General features: G+C 38.6%; 5 protein-coding genes across 6 annotated transcripts; all 5 read right to left on the bottom strand.

Annotated features, from left to right (window-relative positions):
• Positions 1-427: 427 nt before the first annotated feature.
• Positions 428-19,812, bottom strand: LOC118209874 (olfactory receptor 2D2-like). Of its 2 annotated transcripts, none has more exons than XM_035385589.1 (2): positions 19,629-19,812; positions 428-1,465 (listed from the first exon to the last, which is right to left on the bottom strand). In XM_035385589.1, the coding sequence occupies exons 1-2, from the start codon at positions 19,744-19,746 to the stop codon at positions 489-491; spliced, it is 1,095 nt and encodes a 364-aa protein (XP_035241480.1). In that variant the 5' UTR covers positions 19,747-19,812; the 3' UTR covers positions 428-488. The 2 variants fall into 2 exon arrangements, with proteins under 2 accessions (XP_035241480.1, XP_035241479.1); XM_035385588.1 differs by lacking the exon at positions 19,629-19,812 and adding an exon at positions 2,236-2,434.
• LOC118209867 (olfactory receptor 6K3-like) lies at positions 6,449-8,411 on the bottom strand. Its single transcript, XM_035385578.1, has 2 exons — positions 8,270-8,411; positions 6,449-7,874 (listed from the first exon to the last, which is right to left on the bottom strand). The coding sequence occupies exons 1-2, from the start codon at positions 8,385-8,387 to the stop codon at positions 6,898-6,900; spliced, it is 1,095 nt and encodes a 364-aa protein (XP_035241469.1). The 5' UTR covers positions 8,388-8,411; the 3' UTR covers positions 6,449-6,897.
• On the bottom strand, positions 18,005-19,142 carry LOC118209879 (olfactory receptor 6K3-like). Its single transcript, XM_035385595.1, has one exon. It carries the CDS (start codon positions 19,094-19,096, stop codon positions 18,263-18,265), a length of 834 nt encoding a protein of 277 aa, XP_035241486.1. The 5' UTR covers positions 19,097-19,142; the 3' UTR covers positions 18,005-18,262.
• A 2,236-nt stretch (positions 19,813-22,048) lies between the features above and the next one.
• On the bottom strand, positions 22,049-23,899 carry LOC118209876 (olfactory receptor 10J1-like). The gene is made up of 2 exons (XM_035385592.1): positions 23,721-23,899; positions 22,049-23,323 (listed from the first exon to the last, which is right to left on the bottom strand). Exons 1-2 carry the CDS (start codon positions 23,836-23,838, stop codon positions 22,347-22,349), a joined length of 1,095 nt encoding a protein of 364 aa, XP_035241483.1. The 5' UTR covers positions 23,839-23,899; the 3' UTR covers positions 22,049-22,346.
• Positions 23,900-24,879: 980 nt separating this feature from the next.
• On the bottom strand, positions 24,880-27,404 carry LOC118209870 (olfactory receptor 1M1-like). The gene is made up of 2 exons (XM_035385583.1): positions 27,263-27,404; positions 24,880-26,873 (listed from the first exon to the last, which is right to left on the bottom strand). Exons 1-2 carry the CDS (start codon positions 27,378-27,380, stop codon positions 25,897-25,899), a joined length of 1,095 nt encoding a protein of 364 aa, XP_035241474.1. The 5' UTR covers positions 27,381-27,404; the 3' UTR covers positions 24,880-25,896.
• Positions 27,405-27,444: the final 40 nt, after the last annotated feature.

The raw sequence follows: 27,444 nt of genomic DNA, 5'->3' as shown, positions 1-27,444 counted from the left end.
TAACTTTAGAGAGCTTTCAATTTTTGGTTTTCACTATACCTGCAAGAACAACAGCAGGAGCAAAAACAACAACAACAACAACAACAACAACAACAACAACAACAACAACAACAACAACAACAATATATAGTTATGCTATATTTGCAGCTGAAAACACTACTACATGGTAATAAACAACATGGCTTTTGTTATGTCTGTGTAAAGCTTTATATTATTAAAGTCACCAAAGAGCAAAAATGTTGGATAAAATGTACCAGAAAATATATTTTTTTACCCAAGTCTCTAGAACATTCACAGGAGTATGAGTGTGATGCTCAAAAACAAAAACAAAATAACAATAATAATAATAATAATAATAATAATAATAATAATAATAATAATAATAATAATAATAATAATAAACCAAAAAAAAAAAAAAACATGGGCTATTTGTTTCACAGTATACAGTACATGAATATAAATTAGATTGAAGACATTTAGGGGAGAATTTACAAGGGGTGTGAGTGAGAGAAACATGTGAAAACCTGACTGATGTAGAAGCGTTTTCGAATAGCGGTCTTTAACTCTTTATTTCTCAAGCTGTAAATGATGGGGTTCGCAACAGGAGTCAGGAAACAGTTCATGATGGAGATCAAGATGAGAACATTCGGATGAATATTTTTTACTGTGGAACTTATATAGACACAAAGATGTGCGAAGTAGAACAGGATTACAATACTGAGATGTGAGGAGCAGGTGGAGAAGGCCTTTTTACGGCCGTCTACAGATGTAATTTTTAATATTGCGAAAATTATTCTACCGTATGTCCAAATAATGACAAACGCAGGGATCATAATTACTAGTAAAGCAACCCCTAGAGCTGCGAACAGTAGGTATGTTGTGTCCATACAGGACAGTGCGACAACAGGAGGGAAATCACAAAACCAGAACATGACGTGGTCCCCACAGTAAGTTAACCTTGATGCATATATTGTAACAGGAAGGGGCATCAAAATTCCAACAATCCAAGCAAAGAGTGAGAGTATAACACATATCCTGGGAGTGATGATATCGTTGTAGCGTAGAGGATTGCAAATTGCCACATAGCGGTCATAGCCCATAATAGCAAGCAAAACACCCTCAGTAACCTGAAATGCCAAATAGGTGACCTGCTGCAAGAAGCAGCCGGAGAAAGAAATGGCAATATCATTCAGTAGGCACACCGATATCATCTTGGGGAGAACGCTGGTTGTGATGATGATATCTGTTAGAGAGAGACTGCTAAGAAAAATGTACATGGGTGTGTGCAGTTTGGTCTCCAGCACCACCGCAAAGAAAACCATTAAGTTAACAATGAGCACTAGAAGGTAGACCACCAGGAGGAGAACAGAGAGCTCTGTGTAGAAGTGTTTGAGCCCCAGCTCTCCGCCAGCAATGAGGAACTGTTGGATGTGGCTTTGGTTGTAGTCCAGCCGTTGATTGGCATCTGAAAAGTAAAGTTATCCACGGTTTAAAAAGGATGCTGTAAATGGGATAGCATATTAGTATAAATTCTGTAAAGTAGACAAATGGAGTAACAACAACAACAACAACAACAACAACAACAACAATAATAATAATAATAATAATAATAAGAAGAAGAAGCAGAAGACAAAAAAGAAGTAGGAGAAGAAGAAGAAGAAAAAAGACAAAGAAGAAAAAGAACAAGAAGAAGAAAAACAATAACAACAACTACAACAGATTTGATAACCCAGATATGACAGCTCTTCCAGGTTCAGACATTCTATCACCTTTCCTCAGTCAGTAAATGAACATTCAGGGTGCATAAACAGAAAATAACCTTTTTTGTGCAAATTTGAAATAAAATTTCAGGTTTGTCATTTGAGCCTTTCTTTAATGCCCCATATGAAAAAGAAATATATACATAAAAGTGGTGTGAAATACATAAATGAATAACATGCATTATATATTAAATATACTGTATGTATTGAATGTAAGCACATTTATCTATAAAATGTCATAAATATACAAAAATGGCCAATTTTGAATATTTAAATATAATTACATATATATACACAATGTACAAATATATGTAATAAATACATAAAAAATGTAGGTACATATATTAAAAACATGAAGCTCCCATTAAAAAAAAAAAAAATAAATAAATAAATAAAAAAAAAAATATATATATATGTAAAGCAATATAAACGATTGTAATACCCAGCCAATTAAAGTGCTGTTAGTAACACTTACTTTGCGTTTGCTCGGTCGTTCCGTTAGCTCCTCGAGCTCTCATCTTGCCTGCTCGTCTGACCTGCAACTTTCTCTCCCAGGGTTCTGTGAGGCTGCTCGTTTTAACAGAGTTCCTCATCGAAGTCGGTCCTCACAGGAAGCATCTGTGTCTATGACTGGAAAAGCCCCCTTTATTAAACTTACTTTAGAGGGGGTCATGGGAGCTAATTATACAGGGTGACACCCATGAAGCACCAATTAAAACTATGTGTAACAAGTACTCATGCATGTTTACAAACCAACATGCCCCCCCCCCCCCCCCCCCATTATCATCCAGTGTTTCATGAACAGTACAGTCGGCGATTTGTACACATTTATTAGGAAAGTGTTCTAGACACTGAACAATTCGTTGATCATCATTATTATTTTGGTTAATTAAACAATTGGGGGGGGGGGCGGGGGGTGGTTATCAGAGGTGGGTAGAGTAGCCAAAAACTGTACTCAAGTAAAAGTATTGTTTCTTTAAAATAATAATGACTCAAGTAGAAGTAAAAGTAGTCATCCAAATAATTACTTGAGTAAGAGTAAGAAAGTATCTTGTGAAAAGACTACTCAAGTACTGAGTTACTTCATATAATCTGATTTAATGTTGAAATAAGCAGAGCAAGATGAACGTAAAAATCCAAATGTCCAAAATATAAAATTGTAAATGCCTGTCCAATAGAAATAAACAAAATATAAAATAGCCATGTGCAAATTCAAATATGGCCTAAATCATATCCCTTTAAATAAAACAATACACAGGAGGTTCGTCAGAAGAGGAGGATTTTCGCTTTCTGTTGTACTCTATTAAGTCTGTATACCTCATCAGTTTGTTGGGGTGAACCCTCCGTTGACAGAAAAAATATCAATGAGGCTACAGGGGATTTATCTATCAAAATAGACTCATCATCACAACAAAGAGGAACCTGCTCAAATTCAAACAGAAACTTTATATGTGGAAAACATAATGCTTTGTCGCACCATTATTGTACCTTATGATGCACTTATCCACAATATTCCAAAGTCCCATGATGCCTTGTTCGGAATATGTGCAGAACTTCCGGTTTAGCGTAAACAAACTTTATGTATGCTATGCAATGCTATGCAATGTTCCAGCGCTCACGTCATGACTGTTGCATGCTTCACAAAAACTATTACACTACTAACTAACGCTTACATTACAGTGTGAAATATCCACATTAATACCAGTAACCTATTTAAACACACTCAATTTCAAAAATAACGTATATAACCGAAGTATTTTGAACAATAATAGCCTACTTACATAGCAATGATGAAATCTTATCTGTGTTCAGTAGATGGAGACAGAGACAGTAAATCAACAATACAGTTCAATCCGCTTCTGTTTTGCTCCAGAAAACAATGTCAGCTAGGTCTATCAGCAAACATGCGGCTTAGCTATGCCCAGAAGTCCTCAATAATAATAGTATTTCCCAAGAAATTACGAATAATAGTTGACCTCGTTTCGTGAGTGAATGCATAAGTGAATGCGATGATAAGAAAAATTTCGGTTACACTGACCTAAAAAACGCTATTCCAAAAGCAAAATTAGACATGTTATACATCGTTAGAAAGCTTATACTCTCACCTACTGAATAAATGAATTGTCAATCAAGCCAGACTGTACTAAAAAGGGCGACAACGCCGTAAACAAGGCGTGTGGTATTAGGCACAGCTATTTTGGAAGGTACCGATGCGCGTATATTTCACAAACGGATTGTCCAAGACAATAAATGACCACTCAGTCAAATAGTTAGCTATCCACAGCCAAAACTAACCTACAACTTACCGCCACATATTTTCTCAAGTTCGAAGTTGAGTTCTTGTAGGCTGAAATGTCCACATTTCTAGGCAGACAAAGAAGGCAGCGCATAATGTAACTACTGTTTTTGGTAGTCTGTTAGTAAAACATAGTTTGAACGTGAGGCCAGGGGTGTTCTGCCTCCTACGAATCACCTGCCGTTGTTTCAGCCATTGTTGTCGCCCACTCATCCTTCTGTGTGCTGTGACTGGCTACGTTTGATTGGTGAAACGGAGTCATTTGGGGCTGTGACAGAGCCAAAGCAAAGACCAGTCAGTCTCTTTGGCTGAAGTCTCTCTGAGAGAATGAAACAAACAGAACGTGCATTGAGTAAAAAATGGGTAAAAAATAAAAGTAACGAGCGGAATGTAGCCGAATATAACGGAGTAAAAGTAACATTTTTTCTTCGCAAATATACTCAAGTAAAAGTGAAAAGTATGTTGCATTAAAACTACTCTTACAAGTACAATTTATTCAAAAAGTTACTTAAGTAAATGTAACGGAGTAAATATAACGCGTTACTACCCACCTCTGGTGGTTATAGTCTGAAAGTGCAGCAGTGCTGAGCCTGCGTGGTGTGGATCAGGCAGGAGACAAATCGAGCTGCATGTGCAGAGCTGACACCATATCTTGCAGTGTAGACTCTGTAGTTTTGTTCATGTAGTGTTTTTATAGACAGTGGTCACTGCCACATCCACGCCTGCCTCCTGAAGAGTGTTTCTGATCTGTTGGACGGGTGTTTGGAGGTCTTTTATTTTTTCCATTATGGTGAGAATTATTTAATCAATAACAGAAGACATCTCCCTGGGCCTACCACGCCCTTTCAGATTACTGAGCTCACTAGTGCTCTCTTCTTAATTATAATCCAAACTATTGATTTTGGCAAGCCTAAGGTTTGGTCAATGTGTCTGACTATTTTTTTACTGACTGCTCTTTCTTTGGCACAACTCTGGTCCACATGCTGACAAATGCCAATAACAGACTCCAAAAGGAGTCAAGAACCTAGTGTCAAGACTAGATACTGAAAGGTCAGTTAAACCTACACAAAGGAAACAATTAAACACACCTAGCTAATTAGGAACACCCGTGAACCTATTTGTCTCAGATATTATGGTGCACTGAAATTGTAATGGTAGTGCTGTCATTTCTACATGGTGAAACCAAAATGTATATAAACACCCTTTAGGAAAAAGATAAGAACCTGCATTTTAATTGTTTTATTACAAATGTAAAAATGTTGAGTAGAGAGCCAAATCAAGAAAATATGTCTTTGTCCCAAACATTATGGAGGGCACAGTATTTTTATGCATTTTTATTATTGAAATTACATATATTTTGAAGGTTTGAAAAATATAGAAATGCTTTGTAATTTAAGGACCAAAACACTTTAAGTGAAAACAGGTCACAAAGAAAATACATTAAATAAGACCGTAAAGTTACCATTTGATAATGATTTTAATGGAAGAAATTAAGGTTTGGTAGAGAGCAAACCCCTTCTCTGGCACATCCAAACATAATCAAGTAAAGCGTCTACAATAAAGCATATTTGGGGTTTAACTCCTGTTTTTCTGGTACATTTACCCTTATTCAAACCTTTTTCTTCAACATTTTTGAATGTCACATTTCTACCCATCAGTTTCAGTACTTTGAATAACCAAAATCCAGCGTTAAACCAGAGAACAAGTGATGTGGTACCAGTAATGGGAGATGCAGTGTGACAGAGAATTGCATACTGTGTATGGCTTATGGGAAATCAAACTTTAATTGCAAAAAATGCAGTACCCTCCCCATTTTCTGACCAAAAACCATAGATACTTTCTTTCAATGCAATACATAAATAAATAATCATCACTCACCCAATCGCTGCCTCAAGAAATAAAATTTAGTCCCAGACATGACTATAAGTTTTGGCTTGGCTTGGTGTGTTTTTTCATTATTTCACTGATGAATCACCATTACAGCATTGCAGTTTTAGCTACAAGCTCCCCATGAGCAGTACTTACTGTATGTAGTGTATAACTGTCAGGATCAAAGTTAGTTATGTAACATTGGTGAGCTATCCATTTTTTTGTTTTTCACTGATCCTGTAAAAACAACCGCAGCAGCAAAAACAACAACAACAACAACTAATAATAATAATAATAATAATAATAATAATAATAATAATAATAATAATAATAATAATAACAATGGGCGGCATGGGGGTGCAGTGGGTAGCACTGTCGCCTCACAGCAAGAAGGTTGTGGGTTTGAATTTCGGCTTGGGGCCTTTCTGTGTGGAGTTTGCATGTTCTCCCCGTGTCCGCCTGGGTTTCCTCCGGGTACTCCGGTTTCCTCCCACAGTCCAAAGATATGCAGGTTAGGCTAATTGGAGACTCTAAATTGCCCATAGTTATGAGTGTGTGAGTGAATGATGAGTGAATGTTGTGTGTGCCCTTCGATAGATTGGAGGCCTGGCCAGGGTGTATTCCTGCCTCTCGCCCCAATGTACGCTGGGATAGGCTCCAGCACCCACCACAACCCTGCCCAGGATAAGCGGGTATAGATAATGGATGGATGGATAGATGGATGGATGGATAATAACAATGGTACATGTGTAGCTGAAAACACTGCTGAATGGTGATAGAAATGAACATGGCTTTTGCAATGACTGTGTAAAGCTTTATATTATTAAGGTCACCAATGTTGGATAATGTGCCAGAAAATATATTTCTTTGCCAAGACTTTAGATTATTCACAAAAAATGAGTGAGATGCTGAAAACAAAGGGCCTATATGTGTCACAGCATAAACTGAGATACATAAGACTGACAAAAACATTTACTGGGGACGTAAACGAGAGAAACTTATGAAAACCTCATTGATGTGGAAATGTTTTAGAATAGCGGTCTTTAACTCTTTATTTCTCAAGCTGTAAATGATGGGGTTCGCAAATGGAATCAGTAAACAGTTGAAGATTGAGATCAAGATGAGAACATTTGGATGAACATTTTTTACCGAGGAACTTATATAGACACAAAGATGTGCGAAGTAGAACAGGATTACAATACTGAGATGTGAGGAGCAGGTGGAGAAGGCCTTTTTACGGCCGTCTACAGAAGACATTTTTAAAACTGCGAAAATAATTTTACTGTATGTATAAGTAATGACAGATCCTGGAACCGCAATTACTAGTAAAGCAACCCCTAGCGCTGTGAACAGCAGGATTGTTGTGTCCGAACAGGACAGTGCGATTACTGGAGGGAAATCACAAAACCAGAACATGAGGTGGTTCCCACAAAAAGGTAACCTTGATGTGTACATTGTAAGTGGAATCATCATTAAAAATCCAACAATGCAAGCAATGACTGAGAGTAGAACACACATCCGGGGACTGATGATATCATTGTAGCGTAGAGGATTGCAAATTGCCACATAGCGGTCATAGCACATTAAAAGAAGCAAAATGCCCTCAGTAACCTGAAATGTTGAATAGGTGATCTGCTGCAAGAAGCAGCCGGAGAAAGAAATGGCAATGTCATTCAGTAGGCACACCGATATCATCTTGGGGAGAACGCTGGTTGTGATGATGATATCTGTTAACGAGAGACTACTGAGGAAAATGTACATGGGTGTGTGCAGTTTGGTCTCCAGCACCACCGCAAAGAAAACCATAAAGTTACTAATGAGCACTAGAAGGTAGACCACCAGGAGGAGAACAGAGAGCTCTGTGTAGAAGTGTTTGAGCCCCAGCTCTCCCCCAGCAATGAGGAACTGTTGGATGTGGCTTTGGTTGTAGTCCAGCTGTTGATTGGCATCTGAAAAGTAAAGTTAACCAAGTTTTAAAAAGAATTCTGTAAATGACACAAAATATTTAAAAAATAATAGTATAAATTCTGGAAGGATGTAAGGAAGACTAATAGAATGCAGAGTGTAGCAAGAACCGGAAGAATAATAATAAGAAGTCTAATAATCCTAGCAAAACAATGCAGGTCTTTTGCAACCATGGAACTTGCCCCAAAATAAATAATAATTTAAATAATAATAATAATAATAATAATAAGAAGAAGAAGAAGAAGGAGAAGAAGAACAATAACAACCTCAACAGATATGATAGCCCACATATCTCCCCCAGTTGTTTTTTTTGTTTAAAATTTAGGAATATAAACAATTCTAATACCCAGCCAATTAAAGTGTTGTTAGTAACACTTACTTTGTGTTTGCCCAGTCGTTCCGTTAGCTCCTCGAGCTCTCATCTTGCCTGCTCGTCTGACCTGGAACTTTCTCTCAGAGGGATCTGTGAGGCTGCTCGTTTTAACAGAGTTCCTCATCGAAGTCGGTCCTCACAGGAAGCATCTCTGTCTATGACTGGAAAAGCCCCCTTTATTGAACTTACTTTAGAGCGGGTCATGGGAGCTAATTATACAGGGTGACACCCACGAAGCACCAATTAAAACTATGTGTAACAAGTACTCATGCATGTTTACAAACCAACATGCCCCCCCATTAGCATCCAGTGTTTCATGAACAGTACAGTCGGGAATTTGTACACATTTATTAGGAAAGTGCTCTAGACACAGAACAATTAGATGAACATCATTATTATTTTGGTTGATTAAACAATGGGGGGGGGGGGGGGGGTTATAGTCTGAAAGTGCAGCAGTGCTGAGCCTGCATGTTGTGGATCAGGCAGGAGACAAATCGAGCTGCATGTGCAGAGCTGACACCATATCTTGCAGTGTAGACTCTGTAGTTTTGTTCATGTAGTGTTTTTATAGACAGTGGTCACTGCCACATCCATGCCTGCCTCCTGAAGAGTGTTTCTGATCTGTTGGACAGGTGTTTGGAGGTTTTTTATTTTTTCCATTATGGTGAGAATTATTTAATCAATAACAGAAGACATCTCCCTGGGCCTACCACGTCCTTTCAGATTACTGAGCTCACTAGTACTCTCTTTCTTCTTAATTATGATCCAAACTATTAATTTTGGCAAGCCTAAGGTTTGGTCAATTTGTCTGAATATTTTTTGTACTGACTGCTCTTTCTTTGGCACAACTCTGGTCCACATGCTGACAAATGCCAATAATAGACTCCAAAGGGAGTCAACAGCCTGAAGTTGAGACAAGATACTGAAAGGTCATTTATACATACACTCAGGAAGCAGCTGAACGCACCTAACTGATTAGGAACACCTGTGAAGCTATTTGTCTCAGACTTTATCGTGGCCTGAAATGTTAGTGGTAGTGCTGTAATTTCTACACAGTGAATCCAAAATGTATATAAATACCCTATAAGAAACACTAAGAACCTGCACTTAAACCACATGTGAATTGTTTTATCATGAATGTAAAATTGTGGAGTACAGAGCCAAATCAAGAAAATATGTCTTTGTCCCAAACATAATGGAGGGCAATGTATTTTTATGTATTATTATTATTAAAATAATATATATTATGAAGGCTAAAAAAATATTGAAACGCTTTATAATCTATGGACAAAAACACTTCAGGTTAAAACAGGTCACAAAGGAAATATATTGAATAAGAGCGTACAGTTACCATTTGAAAGTGATTTTCATGGATGACTTTAAAGTTTGGGAGAAAGCAAAGTCCCTTCCCTGGCACATCCAAACATAATTATGTAAAGCATGTACAAAGAAGCATATTTGGGACTTAACTCCTTTTTTCTGATACATTTACCCTTATTCAAACCTTTTTCTTCAACATTTTTGAATGTCACATTTCTACCCATCAGTTTCAGTACTTTGAATAACCAAAATCCAGCGTTAAGCCAGAGAACAAGTGATATGGTACCAGTAATGGGAGATGCAGTGTGACAGAGAATTGCATACGATATATGGCTTATGGGAAATCAAACTTTAATAGCAAAAATGCAGTACCATCTCCAATTTCTGACCAAAAAACCATAGATTCTTTCTTTCAATACAATTAATAAATAAATAATCATCACTCCCCCAATCGCTCCCTCAAGAAATAAAATTTAGTCCCAGACATGACTGTAAGTTTTGGCTTGGCTTGGTATGTTTTTTTCATTATTTCACTGATGAATCACCATTAACAGCATTGCAGTTTTAGCTACAAGCTCCCCGTGAGCAGTACTTACTGTATGTAGTGTATAACTGTCAGGTTCAAAGTTAGTTATCTAACATTGGTGAGCTATCCATTTTTGTGTTTTTCACTATACCTGTAGGAACAACAGCAGCAGCAAAAACAACAACAACAACAACTAATAATAATAATAATAATAATAATAATAGTAATAACAATGGGTGGCATGGGGGTGCAGTGGGTAGCACTGTTGCCTCACAGCAAGAAGGTTGTGGGTTTGAATCTCGGCTTGGGGCCTTTCTGTGTGGAGTTTGCATGTTCTCCCCGCGTCCGCGTGGGTTTCCTCCGGGTACTCCGGTTTCCTCCCACAGTCCAAAGACATGCAGGTTAGGCTAATTGGAGACTCTAAATTGCCCATAGGTATGACAGTGTGAGTGAATGGTGAGTGAATGGTGTGTGTGCCCTGCGATAGTTTGGAGGCCTGTCCAGGGTGCATTCCTGCCTCTCACCTAATGTACGCTGGGATAGACTCCAGCACCCCCTGCGACCCTGACCAGGATAAGCGAGTATAGATAATGGATGGATGGATAGATAGATGGATGGATAATAACAATGCTACATGTGTAGCTGAAAACACTGCTGAATGGTGATAAAAATTAAGATGGCTTTTGCAATGACTGTGTAAAGCTTTATATTATTAAGGTCACCAATGTTGGATGTGCCAGAAAATATATTTATTTGCCAAGTCCCTAGATTATTCACAAAAAAATGAGTGAGATGCTGAAAACAAAGGGTCTATATGTGTCACAGCATAAACTGAGATACATAAAACTGCCAAAAACATTTACTGGGGACGTAAACGAGAGAAACTTATGAAAACCTCATTGATGTGGAAATGTTTTAGAATAGCGGTCTTTAACTCTTTATTTCTCAAGCTGTAAATGATGGGGTTCGCAAATGGAGTCAGTAAACAGTTCATGATGGAGATCAAGATGAGAACATTTGGATGAACATTTTTTACCGTGGAACTTATATAGACACAAAGATGTGCGAAGTAGAACAGGACTACAATACTGAGATGTGAGGAGCAGGTGGAGAAGGCCTTTTTACGGCCGTCTACAGAAGACATTTTTAAAACAGCAAAAATTATTTTACTGTATGTCCAAATAATGACAGATCCTGTAACCACAATTACTAGTAAAGCAATCCCTAGAGCTGTGAACAGCAGGATTGTTGTGTCCGAACAGGACAGTGCGATTACTGGAGGGAAATCACAAAACCAGAACATGAGGCGGGTCCCGCAATAAGGTAACCTTGATGCGTACATTGTATGTGGAATCATCGTTAAAAATCCGGCAATGCAAGCAAAGACTGAGAGTAGAACACACATCCGGGGACTGATGATATCATTGTAGCGTAGAGGATTGCAAATTGCCACATAGCGGTCATAGCACATTAAAAGAAGCAAAATGCCCTCAGTAACCTGAAATGTCAAATAGGTGATCTGCTGCAAGAAGCAGCCGGAGAAAGAAATGGCAATATCATTCAGTAGGCACACCGATATCATCTTGGGGAGAACGATGGTTGTGATGATGATATCTGTTAGAGAGAGACTGCTGAGGAAAATGTACATGGGTGTGTGCAGTTTGGTCTCCAGCACCACCGCAAAGAAAACCATAAAGTTACTAATGAGCACTAGAAGGTAGACCACCAGGAGGAGAACAGAGAGCTCTGTGTAGAAGTGTTTGAGCCCCAGCTCTCCCCCAGCAATGAGGAACTGTTGGATGTGGCTTTGGTTGTAGTCCAGCTGTTGATTGGCATCTGAAAAGTAAAGTTAACCAAGTTTTAAAAAGAATGCTGTAAATGACACAAAATATTTAAAAAATAATAGTATAAATTCTGGAAGGATGTAAGGAAGACTAATAGAATGCAGAATGTAGCAAGAGCCGGAAGAATAATAATAAGAAGTCTAATAATCCTAGCAAAACAATGCAGGTCTTTTGCAACCATGGAGCTTGCCCCAAAATAATAACAATTTAAATAATACTAATAATAATAATAATAATAAGAAGAAGAAGAAGAAGAAGGAGAAGAAGAACAATAACAACCTCAACAGATATGATAGCCCACATATCTCCCCCAGTTGTTTTTTTTGTTTAAAATTTAGAAACATAATCAATTCTAATACCCAGCCAATTAAAGTGTTGTTAGTAACACTTACTTTGCGTTTGCTCGGTCGTTCCGTTAGCTCCTCGAGCTCTCATCTTGCCTGCTCGTCTGACCTGGAACTTTCTCTCAGAGGGTTCTGTGAGGCTGCTCGTTTTAACAGAGTTCCTCATCGAAGTCGGTCCTCACAGGAAGCATCTGTGTCTATGACTGGAAAAGCCCCCTTTATTAAACTTACTTTAGAGGGGGTCATGGGAGCTAATTATACAGGGTGACACCCATGAAGCACCAATTAAAACTATGTGTAACAAGTACTCATGCATGTTTACAAACCAACATGCGCCCCCATTAGCATCCAGTGTTTCATGAACAGTACAGTCGGCGATTTGTACACATTTATTAGGAAAGTGTTCTAGACACTGAACAATTCGTTGATCATCATTATTATTTTGGTTAATTAAACAATTGGGGGGGGGCGGGGGGTGGTTATCAGAGGTGGGTAGAGTAGCCAAAAACTGTACTCAAGTAAAAGTATTGTTACTTTAAAATAATAATGACTCAAGTAGAAGTAAAAGTAGTCATCCAAATAATTACTTGAGTAAGAGTAAGAAAGTATCTTGTGAAAAGACTACTCAAGTACTGAGTTACTTCATATAATCTGATTTAATGTTGAAATAAGCAGAGCAAGATGAACGTAAAAATCCAAATGTCCAAAATATAAAATTGTAAATGCCTGTCCAATAGAAATAAACAAAATATAAAATAGCCATGCGCAAATTCAAATATGGCCTAAATCATATCCCTTTAAATGAAACAATACACAGGAGGTTCGTCAGAAGAGGAGGATTTTCGCTTTCTGTTGTACTCTATTAAGTCTGTATACCTCATCAGTTTGTTGGGGTGAACCCTCCGTTGACAGAAAAAATATCAATGAGGCTACAGGGGATTTATCCATCAAAATAGACTCATCATCACAACAAAGAGGAACCTGCTCAAATTCAAACAGAAACTTTATATGTGGAAAACATAATGCTTTGTCGCACCATTATTGTACCTTATGATGCACTTATCCACAATATTCCAAAGTCCCATGATGCCTTGTTCGGAATATGTGCAGAACTTCCGGTTTAGCGTAAACAAACTTTATGTATGCTATGCAATGCTATGCAATGTTCCAGCGCTCACGTCATGACTGTTGCATGCTTCACAAAAACTATTACACTACTAACTAACGCTTACATTACAGTGTGAAATATCCACATTAATACCAGTAACCTATTTAAACACACTCAATTTCAAAAATAACGTATATAACCGAAGTATTTTGAACAATAATAGCCTACTTACATAGCAATGATGAAATCTTATCTGTGTTCAGTAGATGGAGACAGAGACAGTAAATCAACAATACAGTTCAATCCGCTTCTGTTTTGCTCCAGAAAACAATGTCAGCTAGGTCTATCAGCAAACATGCGGCTTAGCTATGCCCAGAAGTCCTCAATAATAATAGTATTTCCCAAGAAATTACGAATAATAGTTGACCTCGTTTCGTGAGTGAATGCATAAGTGAATGCGATGATAAGAAAAATTTCGGTTACACTGACCTAAAAAACGCTATTCCAAAAGCAAAATTAGACGTGTTATACATCGTTAGAAAGCTTATACTCTCACCTACTGAATAAATGAATTGTCAATCAAGCCAGACTGTACTAAAAAGGGCGACAACGCCGTAAACAAGGCGTGTGGTATTAGGCACAGCTATTTTGGAAGGTACCGATGCGCGTATATTTCACAAACGGATTGTACAAGACAATAAATGACCACTCAGTCAAATAGTTAGCTATCCACAGCCAAAACTAACCTACAACTTACCGCCACATATTTTCTCAAGTTCGAAGTTGAGTTCTTGTAGGCTGAAATGTCCACATTTCTAGGCAGACAAAGAAGGCAGCGCATAATGTAACTACTGTTTTTGGTAGTCTGTAAGTAAAACATAGTTTGAACGTGAGGCCAGGGGTGTTCTGCCTCCTACGAATCACCCGCCGTTGTTTCAGCCATTGTTGTCGCCCACTCATCCTTCTGTGTGCTGTGACTGGCTACGTTTGATTGGTGAAACGGAGTCATTTGGGGCTGTGACAGAGCCAAAGCAAAGACCAGTCAGACTCTTTGGCTGAAGTCTCTCTGAGAGAATGAAACAAACAGAACGTGCATTGATTAAAAAATGGGTAAAAAATAGAAGTAACGAGCGGAATGTAGCCGAATATAACGGAGTAAAAGTAACATTTTTTCTTCGCAAATATACTCAAGTAAAAGTGAAAAGTATGTTGCATTAAAACTACTCTTACAAGTACAATTTATTCAAAAAGTTACTTAAGTAAATGTAACGGAGTAAATACAACGCGTTACTACCCACCTCTGGTGGTTATAGTCTGAAAGTGCAGCAGTGCTGGGCCTGCATGGTGTGGATCAGGCAGGAGACAATTCGAGCTGCATGTGCAGAGCTGACACCATATCTTGCAGTGTAGACTGTAGTTTTGTTCATGTAGTCTTTCTACAGACAGTGGTCACTGCCACATCCACGCTTGCCTCCTGAAGAGTGTTTCTGATCTGTTGGACAGGTGTTTGGAGGTCTTTATTTTTTCCATTATGGTGAGAATTATTTCATCAATAACAGAAGACATCTCCCTGGGCCTACCAGGCCCTTTCAGATTACTGAGCTCACTAGTGCTCTCTTCTTAATTATAATCCAAACTATTGATTTTGGCAAGCCTAAGGTTTGGTCAATGACTGACTATATTTTTACTGACTGCTCTTTCTTTGGCACAACTCTGGTCCACATGCTGACAAATGCCAATAACAGACTCCAAAGGGAGTCAACAGCCTGAAGTTGAGACAAGATATTGAAAGGTCATTTATACATACACTCAGGAAGCAGATGAACGCACCTAACTGATTAGGAACACCTGTGAAGCAGAGACTGTAAAAAATATGGACAAAGCTACTGTGACGTCACCCATTGCCTCTCCGTGGGTCTGTAAAACACGTTTTGAAGCTCAATGGCGGGCGCGGCCATGTTCTCGATTTGGAGCCAAAACCATAGAGTTAAGCGGTCTTGTGATTTTTAAAATGTGATTGACAGTCCGGTGCGGAAAAGCCCATCAACCTGAACGAACGATTGCAGAACGAACTTGAGGCTAGCTGACTGTCTGCCGTTATGTTTTAAAATATATGATCAAATGTTTACGGAGTTTAATTTCCATCCGTGACTGTACTGTGTCATGTAATCACGTTATATGTATGACATTAATAATACAATTATGTTCAGTTATCTTCAATTTATGTTTCTCAGCAAAACGAATATGCTTAGCTAGCATATCAGCTTGCCAGTGAGCTAGGTAAGCTATCCGTGGTTAGCTCACGCATTAGCAATATGAACTTCAGGGGAAGAACATCGACTGCACTGATGGTCAATCAATCAGAGATGTGTAGACTACTAGTGATTTGACTAGGCTAATTTTCATACAACTGTCTGGTCGACCCGCTGTTAACCAAGCAAGTTATCGTCGTAGGTTTTCGCCAGTCCGTTAATGAGCCATTAACTGGTACTACTCCATCGCCGTTTGTGGTGTTTACTTGCTGGGTGACGCTAGCTGACCGATCGTTTGCAAGTCACTTTTTACCGAATAAAAATTAACACTGTCAGCGGTGATTAACAAATCTACCAAGTATTTTAATAACTGATCTACAGGCGTAAATATGACAACGCACTTTGAAGAGCAAGTTTTCCACCTGTTGCATAAAGACAAAAATAATGTACATTGAATTTCTAATTATTATTATTTTCTTGCTAGCTTCTAGCTTTGTCACATTCGTGCAGCCTAGCCCAGGTAGACATTTACGGAATGTACACGACTGACAAGCCGTCAAACACGTTTGACAGATGAAATATTTGCCGGTTAGGGTTAGCTAGCTAGTCAAATGGCTTGGTAGCCGAAGTTGCGAACTGTTTTAGCATAGGCTACTGGACTACCACATATAGCAAATAAGCGTTAGCTGATTACGCTTTCTGCCAACTAATTTGGTTAAGTGGGCTAAAGGAAATAGTAAAAATGACTCGGCTACCGCAAAACTTCAGAGGAGGATTATTTTATGGTCGTCTAGTGCAGCTGTAAATAGCACACGCTATAATGAAACCACTACAAAATGGGATGCCTGCATTCTCTGCCTTCGCACAGGTAGACCGTGGTCGGAGCCGCAATGTCAAGGCCAAGAGACGCCACCTCCCACCCCAGTGACCACAGATTGTAGCCCCTACTGTAGCTCAATCCACGGCAGTAATCCGGAAGTGACGCAAGCTGTACCTCATTGGTCCAGAACAAATATTGGCACTGTGCCCAAATGACGCAATAAATCATGAAATCGACCCATGGACAGTCATAAGACGAATAAAATACACCTATTATGACTATTTGTTCTTGTGAGAAAAAATTATTGACTTTGTATTTTGATCGCATTTGTACCGTAGACTTACATGGAAACCGGATATGAAAACACCTATACTGGAGCCAGTGGCGCTAGTGAGCAACCAGGAACTACAACACCAGGAAATGAGCTTCAAAAACGAAGTCTGGTTTTGGCCGCTTGCTGTGAAGCTATTTGTCTCAGACTTTATCGTGCCCTGAAATGTTAGTGGTAGTGCTGTAATTTCTACACAGTGAAACCAAAATGTATATAAATACCCTATAAGAAACACTAAGAACCTGCACTTAAACCACATGTGAATTGTTTTATCATAAATGTAAAATTGTGGAGTACAGAGCCAAATCAAGAAAATATGTCTTTGTCCCAAACATAATGGAGGGCACTGTATTTTTATGTATCATTATTATTAAAATAATATATATTATAAATATATTAAAAAAATAAAAAACATTGAAACTCTTTATAATCTATGGACAAAAACACTTTAACTTAAAACAGGTCACAAAGGAAATATATTGAATAAGAGCATAAAGTTACCATTTGAAAGTAATTTTAATTGAAGACTTTAAAGTTTGGGAGTAAGCAAAGTCCCTTCCCTGGCACATCCAAACATAATCATATAAAGCATGTAGAAAGAAGCATATTTGGAGCTGAACTCCTTTTGTTCTGATACATATACCCTTATTCAAACTTTTTTCTTCAACATTTTTGAATGTCCCATTTCTACCCATCAGTTTCAGTACTTTGAATAACCAAATCCAGTGTTAAGACAGAGAACAAGTGATGTGGTACCAGTAGTGGGAGATGCAGCGTGCCAAAGAATTGCATGCTATGTATGGTTTATGGGAAATCAAACTTTAATTGCAAAAAATTCAGTACCCACCCAAATATCTGACTGAAAAAACAGACGTTTTCCTTCAATGCAATAAAAATAAATGAATAAATACGTAAACACCACCATCCCAATCGCTGCCTCAAGAAATAAAATTTAGTCCCAGGCATGACTTTTAGTTTTGGCTTGGCTTGGTGTGTTCTTTCATCATGTCACTGATGCATCACCATTAACAGCATTTCAGTATTAGGTACAAAGCTCCCTGTGAGCACGACTTACATAGTGTATAAGGGTCAGGATCAAAGTTGGTTATCTAACATTGGTGAGCTCTCAATTTTTGTGTTTTTCACTATACCTGCAGGAACAACAGCAGGAGCAAAAACAACAACAACAACAACAACAATAACAACTAATAATGATGATAATAATAATAATAATAATAATAATAATGATATGTGTGTAGCTGATAACACTGCTAAATGGTGATAAAAATTAACATGGCATTTGCAATGAGTGTGTAAAGATTTATATTATTAAGGTCACCAAAGAGCAAAAATGTTGGATATTCACAAAAAAAAAGAGTCAGATACTCAACACAAAGGGCCCATATTGTATGTGTCACAGCATAACTTGAGCTAGATAAGACTGACAAAAACATTTACTGGGGACGTAAACGAGAGAAACTTATGAAAACCTCATTGATGTGGAAGTGTTTTAGAATAGCGGTCTTTAACTCTTTATTTCTCAAGCTGTAAATGATGGGATTCGCAAATGGAGTCAGTAAACAGTTCATGATGGAGGTCAAGATGACAACATTTGGATGAACATTTTTTGCCATGGAACTTATATAGACACAAATATGTGCGAAGTAGAACAGGACTACAATACTGAGATGTGAGGAGCAGGTGGAGAAGGCCTTTTTACGCCCATCTACAGAAGTAATTTTTAAAACTGCGAAAATTATTTTACTGTATGTCCAAGTAATGACAATTGCAATACTCACAGTTAGTAGTAAAGCAATCGATAGAGCTGTGAACAGCAGGATTGTTGTGTCCAAACAGGACAGTGCGATAACTGTAGGGAAATCACAAAACCAGAACATGAGGTGGTTCCCACAATAAGGTAACCTTGATGCATACGTTGTAAGTGGAAGCATCACTAAAAATCCAACAATGCAAGCAAAGACTGAGAGTAGAACACACATCCGGGGATTGATGATATCATTGTAGCGTAGAGGATTGCAAATTGCCACATAGCGGTCATAGCACATTAAAAGAAGCAAAATGCTCTCAGTAACCTGAAATGTCAAATAGGTGATCTGCTGCAAGAAGCAGCCGGAGAAAGAAATGGCAATATCATTCAGTAGGCACACCGATATCATCTTGGGGAGAACGCTGGTTGTGATGATGATATCTGTTAGAGAGAGACTGCTGAGGAAAATGTACATGGGTGTGTGCAGTTTGGTCTCCAGCACCACTGCAAAGAAAACCATAAAGTTACCAATGAGCACTAGAAGGTAGACCACCAGGAGGAGAACAGAGAGCTCTGTGTAGAAGTGTTTGAGTCCCATCTCTCCCCCAGCAATGAGGAACTGTTGGATGTGGCTTTGGTTGTAGTCCAGCTGTTGATTGGCATCTGAAAAATAAAGTTAACCAAGTTTTAAAAATAATTCTGTAAATGACACAAAATATTTAAAAAATAATAGTATAAATTCTGGAAGGATGTAAGGAAGACTAATAGAATGCAGAGTGTAGCAAGAACCGGAAGAATAATAATAAGAAGTCTAATAATCCTAGCAAAACAATGCAGGTCTTTTGCAACCATGGAACTTGCCCCAAAATAAATAATAATTTAAATAATAATAATAATAAGAAGAAGAAGAAGAAGAAGGAGAAGAAGAACAATAACAACCTCAACAGATATGATAGCCCACATATTTCCCCCAGTTGTTTTTTTTGTTTAAAATTTAGAAATATAAACGATTGTAATACCCAGCCAATTAAAGTGTTGTTAGTATCACTTACTTTGCGTTTGCTCGGTCGTTCCGTTAGCTCCACGTGCTCTCATCTTGCCTGCTCGTCTGACCTGCAACTTTCTCTCAGAGGGATCTGTGAGGCTGCTCGTTTTAACAGAGTTCCTCATCGAAGTCGGTCCTCACAGGAAGCATCTGTGTCTATGACTGGAAAAGCCCCCTTTATTGAACTTACTTTAGAGGGGGTCATGGGAGCTAATTATACAGGGTGACACCCATGAAGCACCAATTAAAGCACCAAATGAAGTGCCCCGCCCCCCCCCCCCCCCCCCCCCCCCCCCCCCCCCCCCCCCCCCCCCGCCCCCATTAGCATCCAGTGTTTCATGAACAGTACAGTATTTGTACACATGTATTAGGAAAGTGTTCTAGACACGGAACAATTAGATGATCATCATTATTATTTTGGTTGATTAAACAATGGGGGGGGGGGGGGGGGGGGGTTATAGCCTGAAAGTGCAGCAGTGCTGAACCTGCATGTTGTGGATCAGGCAGGAGACAGATCGAGCTGCATGTGCAGAGCTGACACCATATCTTGCAGTGTAGACTCTGTAGTTTTGTTCATGTAGTCTTTCTACAGACAGTAGTCACTGCCACATCCACGCCTGCCTCCAGAAGAGTGTTTCTGATCTGTTGGACAGGTGTTTGGAGGTTTTTATTTTTGTCCATTACGGTGAGAATTATTTCATCAATAACAGAAGACATCTCCCTGGGCCTACCAGGCCCTTTCAGATTACTGAGCTCACTAGTGCTCTCTTTCTTCTTAATTACGATCAAAACTATTGATTTCGGCAAGCCTAAGGTTTGGTTAATGTGTCTGACTATTTTTTTACTGACTGCTCTTTCTCTGGCACAACTCTGGTCCACATGCTGATAAATGCCAATAACAGACTCCAAAGGCAGTCAAGAACCTAATGTTAAGACTAGATACTGAAAGGTCATTTATACATACACTCAGGAAGCAGCTGAACGCACCTAACTGATTAGGAACACCTGTGAAGCTATTTGTCTCAGACTTTATTGTGCCCTGAAATGTTAGTGGTAGTGCTGTAATTTCTACACAGTGAATCCAAAATGTATATAAATACCCTATAAGGAAAGCTAAGAACCTGCACTTTAACCACGTGTGAATTGTTTTATCATGAATGTAAAATTGTGGAGTACAGAGCCAAATCAAGAAAATATGTCTTTGTCCCAAACATAATGGAGGGCAATGTATTTTTATGTATTATTATTATTAAAATAATATATATTATGAAGGCTAAAAAAATATTGAAACGCTTTATAATCTATGGACAAAAACACTTCAGGTTAAAACAGGTCACAAAGGAAATATATTGAATAAGAGCGTACAGTTACCATTTGAAAGTGATTTTCATGGATGACTTTAAAGTTTGGGAGAAAGCAAAGTCCCTTCCCTGGCACATCCAAACATAATTATGTAAAGCATGTACAAAGAAGCATATTTGGGACTTAACTCCTTTTTTCTGATACATTTACCCTTATTCAAACCTTTTTCTTCAACATTTTTGAATGTCACATTTCTACCCATCAGTTTCAGTACTTTGAATAACCAAAATCCAGCGTTAAGCCAGAGAACAAGTGATATGGTACCAGTAATGGGAGATGCAGTGTGACAGAGAATTGCATACGATATATGGCTTATGGGAAATCAAACTTTAATAGCAAAAATGCAGTACCATCTCCAATTTCTGACCAAAAAACCATAGATTCTTTCTTTCAATACAATAAATAAATAAATAATCATCACTCCCCCAATCGCTCCCTCAAGAAATAAAATTTAGTCCCAGACATGACTGTAAGTTTTGGCTTGGCTTGGTATGTTTTTTTCATTATTTCACTGATGAATCACCATTAACAGCATTGCAGTTTTAGCTACAAGCTCCCCGTGAGCAGTACTTACTGTATGTAGTGTATAACTGTCAGGTTCAAAGTTAGTTATCTAACATTGGTGAGCTATCCATTTTTGTGTTTTTCACTATACCTGTAGGAACAACAGCAGCAGCAAAAACAACAACAACAACAACTAATAATAATAATAATAATAATAATAATAGTAATAACAATGGGTGGCATGGGGGTGCAGTGGGTAGCACTGTCGCCTCACAGCAAGAAGGTTGTGGGTTTGAATCTCGGCTTGGGGCCTTTCTGTGTGGAGTTTGCATTATCTCCCCGCGTCCGCGTGGGTTTCCTCCGGGTACTCCGGTTTCCTCCCACAGTCCAAAGACATGCAGGTTAGGCTAATTGGAGACTCTAAATTGCCCATAGGTATGACAGTGTGAGTGAATGGTGAGTGAATGGTGTGTGTGCCCTGCGATAGTTTGGCGGCCTGTCCAGGGTGTATTCCTGCCTCTCACCTAATGTACGCTGGGATAGACTCCAGCACCCCCTGCGACCCTGACCAGGATAAGCGAGTATAGATAATGGATGGATGGATAGATAGATGGATGGATAATAACAATGCTACATGTGTAGCTGAAAACACTGCTGAATGGTGATAAAAATTAAGATGGCTTTTGCAATGATTGTGTAAAGCTTTATATTATTAAGGTCACCAATGTTGGATGTGCCAGAAAATATATTTCTTTGCCAAGTCCCTAGATTATTCACAAAAAAATGAGTGAGATGCTGAAAACAAAGGGTCTATATGTGTCACAGCATAAACTGAGATACATAAAACTGCCAAAAACATTTACTGGGGACGTAAACGAGAGAAACTTATGAAAACCTCATTGATGTGGAAATGTTTTAGAATAGCGGTCTTTAACTCTTTATTTCTCAAGCTGTAAATGATGGGGTTCGCAAATGGAGTCAGTAAACAGTTCATGATGGAGATCAAGATGAGAACATTCGGATGAACATTTTTTACCGTGGAACTTATATAGACACAAAGATGTGCGAAGTAGAACAGGACTACAATACTGAGATGTGAGGAGCAGGTGGAGAAGGCCTTTTTACGGCCGTCTACAGAAGACATTTTTAAAACTGCAAAAATTATTTTACTGTATGTCCAAATAATGACAGATCCTGTAACCACAATTACTAGTAAAGCAATCCCTAGAGCTGTGAACAGCAGGATTGTTGTGTCCAAACAGGACAGTGCGATTACTGGAGGGAAATCACAAAACCAGAACATGAGGCGGGTCCCACAATAAGGTAACCTTGATGCGTATATTGTATGTGGAATCATCGTTAAAAATCCGGCAATGCAAGCAAAGACTGAGAGTAGAACACACATCCGGGGACTGATGATATCATTGTAGCGTAGAGGATTGCAAATTGCCACATAGCGGTCATAGCGCATTAAAAGAAGCAAAATGCCCTCAGTAACCTGAAATGTCAAATAGGTGATCTGCTGCAAGAAGCAGCCGGAGAAAGAAATGGCAATATCATTCAGTAGGCACACCGATATCATCTTGGGGAGAACGATGGTTGTGATGATGATATCTGTTAGAGAGAGACTGCTGAGGAAAATGTACATGGGTGTGTGCAGTTTGGTCTCCAGCACCACCGCAAAGAAAACCATAAAGTTACTAATGAGCACTAGAAGGTAGACCACCAGGAGGAGAACAGAGAGCTCTGTGTAGAAGTGTTTGAGCCCCAGCTCTCCCCCTGCAATGAGGAACTGTTGGATATGGCTTTGGTTGTAGTCCAGCTGTTGATTGGCATCTGAAAAGTAAAGTTAACCAAGTTTTAAAAAGAATGCTGTAAATGACACAAAATATTTAAAAAATAATAGTATAAATTCTGGAAGGATGTAAGGAAGACTAATAGAATGCAGAGTGTAGCAAGAGCCTGAAGAATTATAATAAGAAGTCTAATAATCCTAGCAAAACAATGCAGGTCTTTTGCAACCATGGAGCTTGCCCCAAAATAATAACAATTTAAATAATACTAATAATAATAATAATAAGAATAAGAAGAAGAAGAAGGAGAAGAAGAACAATAACAACATCAACAGATATGATAGCCCACATATCTCCCCCAGTTGTTTTTTTTGTTTAAAATTAAGAAACATAATCAATTCTAATACCCAGCCAATTAAACTGCTGTTAGTAACACTTACTTTGCGTTTGCTCGGTCGTTCCGTTGGCTCCTTGTGCTCTCATCTTGCCTGCTCGTCTGACCTGCAACTTTCTCTCCCAGGGTTCTGTGAGGCTGCTCGTTTTAACAGAGTGCCTCATCGAAGTCGGTCCTCACAGGAAGCATCTGTGTCTATGACTGGAAAAGCCCCCTTTATTAAACTTACTTTAGAGGGGGTCATGGGAGCTAATTATACAGGGTGACACCCATGAAGCACCAATTAAATCTATGTGTAACAAGTACTCATGCATGTTAACAAACCAACATGCGCCCCCCCCCCCCCCCCCCCCCCCATTAGGAAATTGCTCTAGACACTGAACAATTAGATGAACATCATTATTATTTTGGTTGATTAAACAATGGGGGGGGGGGAGGGGGGGTTATAGTCTGAAAGTGCAGCAGCGCTGAGCCTGCATGGTATGGATCAGGCAGGAGACAGATCGAGCTGCATGTGCAGAGCTGACACCATATCTTGCAGTGTAGACTCTGTAGTTTTGTTCATGTAGTCTTTCTACAAACAGTGGTCACTGCCACATCCACGCCTGCCTCCTGAAGAGTGTTTCTGATCTGTTGGACAGGTGTTTGGAGGTTTTTTATTTTTTCCATTATGGTGAGAATTATTTAATCAATAACAGAAGACATCTCCCTGGGCCTACCACGTCCTTTCAGATTACTGAGCTCACTAGTGCTCTCTTCTTAATTATGATCCAAACTATTGATTTTGGCAAGCCTAAGGTTTGGTCAATGTGTCTGAATATTTTTTTACTGACTGCTCTTTCTTCGGCACAACTCTGGTCCACATGCTGACAAATGCCAATAACAGACTCCAAAGGGAGTCAAGAACCTAGTGTCAAGACTAGATACTGAAAGGTCAGTTAAACCTACACAAAGGAAGCAATTAAACACACCTAGCTAATTAGGAACACCCGTGAACCTATTTGTCTCAGATATTATGGTGCACTGAAATTGTAATGGTAGTGCTGTAATTTCTACATGGTGAAACCAAAATGTATATAAACACTCTTTTGGAAAAGGATGAGAACCTGCATTTTAATTGTTTTATTACAGATGTAAAAATGTTGAGTAGAGAGCCAAATCAAGAAAATATGTCTTTGTCCCAAACATTATGGAGGGCACATTGTTTTTATGCATTTTTATTATTGAAATTACACATATTTTGAAGGTTTGAAAAATATAGAAAGAAAAGTTACCATTTGAAAGTGATTTTAATGGCAGACATTAAGGTTTGGTAGAGAGCAAACCCCTTCTCTGGCACATCCAAACATAATCAAGTAAAGCGTCTACAATAAAGCATATTTGGGGTTTAACTCCTTTTTTCTGGTACATTTACCCTTATTCAAACCTTTTTCTTTAACATTTTTGAATGTCACATTTCTACCCATCAGTTTCAGTACTTTGAATAACCAAAATCCAGCGTTAAGCCAGAGAACAAGTGATGTGGTACCAGTAATGGGAGATGCAGTGTGACAGAGAATTGCATACTGTGTATGGCTTATGGGAAATCAAACTTTAATTGCAAAAAATGCAGTACCCACCCAAATATCGGACTGAAAAAACAGACGTTTTCCTTCAATGCAATAAAAATAAATGAATAAATACGTAAACACCACCATCCCAATCGCTGCCTCAAGAAATAAAATTTAGTCCCAGGCATGACTTTTAGTTTTGGCTTGGCTTGGTGTGTTCTTTCATCATGTCACTGATGCATCACCATTAACAGCATTTCAGTATTAGGTACAAAGCTCCCTGTGAGCACGACTTACATTGTGTATAAGGGTCAGGATCAAAGTTGGTTATCTAACATTGGTGAGCTCTCAATTTTTGTGTTTTTCACTATACCTGCAGGAACAACAGCAGGAGCAAAAACAACAACAACAACAACAACAATAACAACTAATAATGATGATAATAATAATAATAATAATAATAATGCTATGTGTGTAGCTGAGAACACTGCTAAATGGTGATAAAAATTAACATGGCATTTGCAATGATTGTGTAAAGATTTATATTATTAAGGTCACCAAAGAGCAAAAATGTTGGATATTCACAAAAAAAAGAGTCAGATACTCAACACAAAGGGCCCATATTGTATGTGTCACAGCATAACTTGAGCTAGATAAGACTGACAAAAACATTTACTGGGGACGTAAACGAGAGAAACTTATGAAAACCTCATTGATGTGGAAGTGTTTTAGAATAGCGGTCTTTAACTCTTTATTTCTCAAGCTGTAAATGATGGGGTTTGCAAATGGAGTCAGTAAACAGTTCATGATGGAGGTCAAGATGACAACATTCGGATGAACATTTTTTACCGTGGAACTTATATAGACACAAATATGTGCGAAGTAGAACAGGACTACAATACTGAGATGTGAGGAGCAGGTGGAGAAGGCCTTTTTACGCCCATCTACAGAAGTAATTTTTAAAACTGCGAAAATTATTTTACTGTATGTCCAAGTAATGACAATTGCAATACTCACAGTTAGTAGTAAAGCAATCGATAGAGCTGTGAACAGCATGATTGTTGTGTCCAAACAGGACAGTGCGATAACTGTAGGGAAATCACAAAACCAGAACATGATGTGGTTCCCACAATAAGTTAACCTTGATGCATACGTTGTAAGTGGAAGCATCACTAAAAATCCAACAATGCAAGCAAAGACTGAGAGTAGAACACACATCCGGGGATTGATGATATCATTGTAGCGTAGAGGATTGCAAATTGCCACATAGCGGTCATAGCACATTAAAAGAAGCAAAATGCTCTCAGTAACCTGAAATGTCAAATAGGTGATCTGCTGCAAGAAGCAGCCAGAGAAAGAAATGGCAATATCATTCAGTAGGCACACCGATATCATCTTGGGGAGAACGCTGGTTGTGATGATGATATCTGTTAGAGAGAGACTGCTGAGGAAAATGTACATGGGTGTGTGCAGTTTGGTCTCCAGCACCACTGCAAAGAAAACCATAAAGTTACCAATGAGCACTAGAAGGTAGACCACCAGGAGGAGAACAGAGAGCTCTGTGTAGAAGTGTTTGAGTCCCAGCTCTCCCCCAGCAATGAGGAACTGTTGGATGTGGCTTTGGTTGTAGTCCAGCTGTTGATTGGCATCTGAAAAGTAAAGTTAACCAAGTTTTAAAAATAATTCTGTAAATGACACAAAATATTTAAAAAATAATAGTATAAATTCTGGAAGGATGTAAGGAAGACTAATAGAATGCAGAGTGTAGCAAGAACCGGAAGAATAATAATAAGAAGTCTAATAATCCTAGCAAAACAATGCAGGTCTTTTGCAACCATGGAACTTGCCCCAAAATAAATAATAATTTAAATAATAATAATAATAAGAAGAAGAAGAAGAAGAAGGAGAAGAAGAACAATAACAACCTCAACAGATATGATAGCCCACATATTTCCCCCAGTTGTTTTTTTTGTTTAAAATTTAGAAATATAAACAATTCTAATACCCAGCCAATTAAAGTGTTGTTAGTAACACTTACTTTGCGTTTGCTCGGTCGTTCCGTTAGCTCCTCGAGCTCTCATCTTGCCTGCTCGTCTGACCTGCAACTTTCTCTCAGAGGGATCTGTGAGGCTGCTCGTTTTAACAGAGTTCCTCATCGAAGTCGGTCCTCACAGGAAGCATCTGTGTCTATGACTGGAAAAACCCCCTTTATTGAACTTA

Source organism: Anguilla anguilla, chromosome 12 (genome assembly GCF_013347855.1).
Source record: "Anguilla anguilla isolate fAngAng1 chromosome 12, fAngAng1.pri, whole genome shotgun sequence".
NCBI lineage: Eukaryota > Metazoa > Chordata > Actinopteri > Anguilliformes > Anguillidae > Anguilla > Anguilla anguilla.
Note: the sequence above shows the minus strand (reverse complement) of the source record. Positions and strands in the feature narration are given on the sequence as shown.

Coding starts and splice junctions, on each gene's coding strand:
- LOC118209874 (XM_035385589.1), bottom strand. CDS start 19,746: ATGAGGAACTCTGTTAAAACGAGCAGCCTCACAGATCCCTCTGAGAGA. Junction 1,466..19,628: donor AACGACCGAGCAAACGCAAA/GTAAGTGATACT, acceptor TTTACTTTTCAG/ATGCCAATCAACGGCTGGAC.
- LOC118209879 (XM_035385595.1), bottom strand. CDS start 19,096: ATGGTTTTCTTTGCAGTGGTGCTGGAGACCAAACTGCACACACCCATG.
- LOC118209867 (XM_035385578.1), bottom strand. CDS start 8,387: ATGAGGAACTCTGTTAAAACGAGCAGCCTCACAGATCCCTCTGAGAGA. Junction 7,875..8,269: donor AACGACTGGGCAAACACAAA/GTAAGTGTTACT, acceptor TTTACTTTTCAG/ATGCCAATCAACAGCTGGAC.
- LOC118209870 (XM_035385583.1), bottom strand. CDS start 27,380: ATGAGGAACTCTGTTAAAACGAGCAGCCTCACAGATCCCTCTGAGAGA. Junction 26,874..27,262: donor AACGACCGAGCAAACGCAAA/GTAAGTGTTACT, acceptor TTTACTTTTCAG/ATGCCAATCAACAGCTGGAC.
- LOC118209876 (XM_035385592.1), bottom strand. CDS start 23,838: ATGAGGCACTCTGTTAAAACGAGCAGCCTCACAGAACCCTGGGAGAGA. Junction 23,324..23,720: donor AACGACCGAGCAAACGCAAA/GTAAGTGTTACT, acceptor TTTACTTTTCAG/ATGCCAATCAACAGCTGGAC.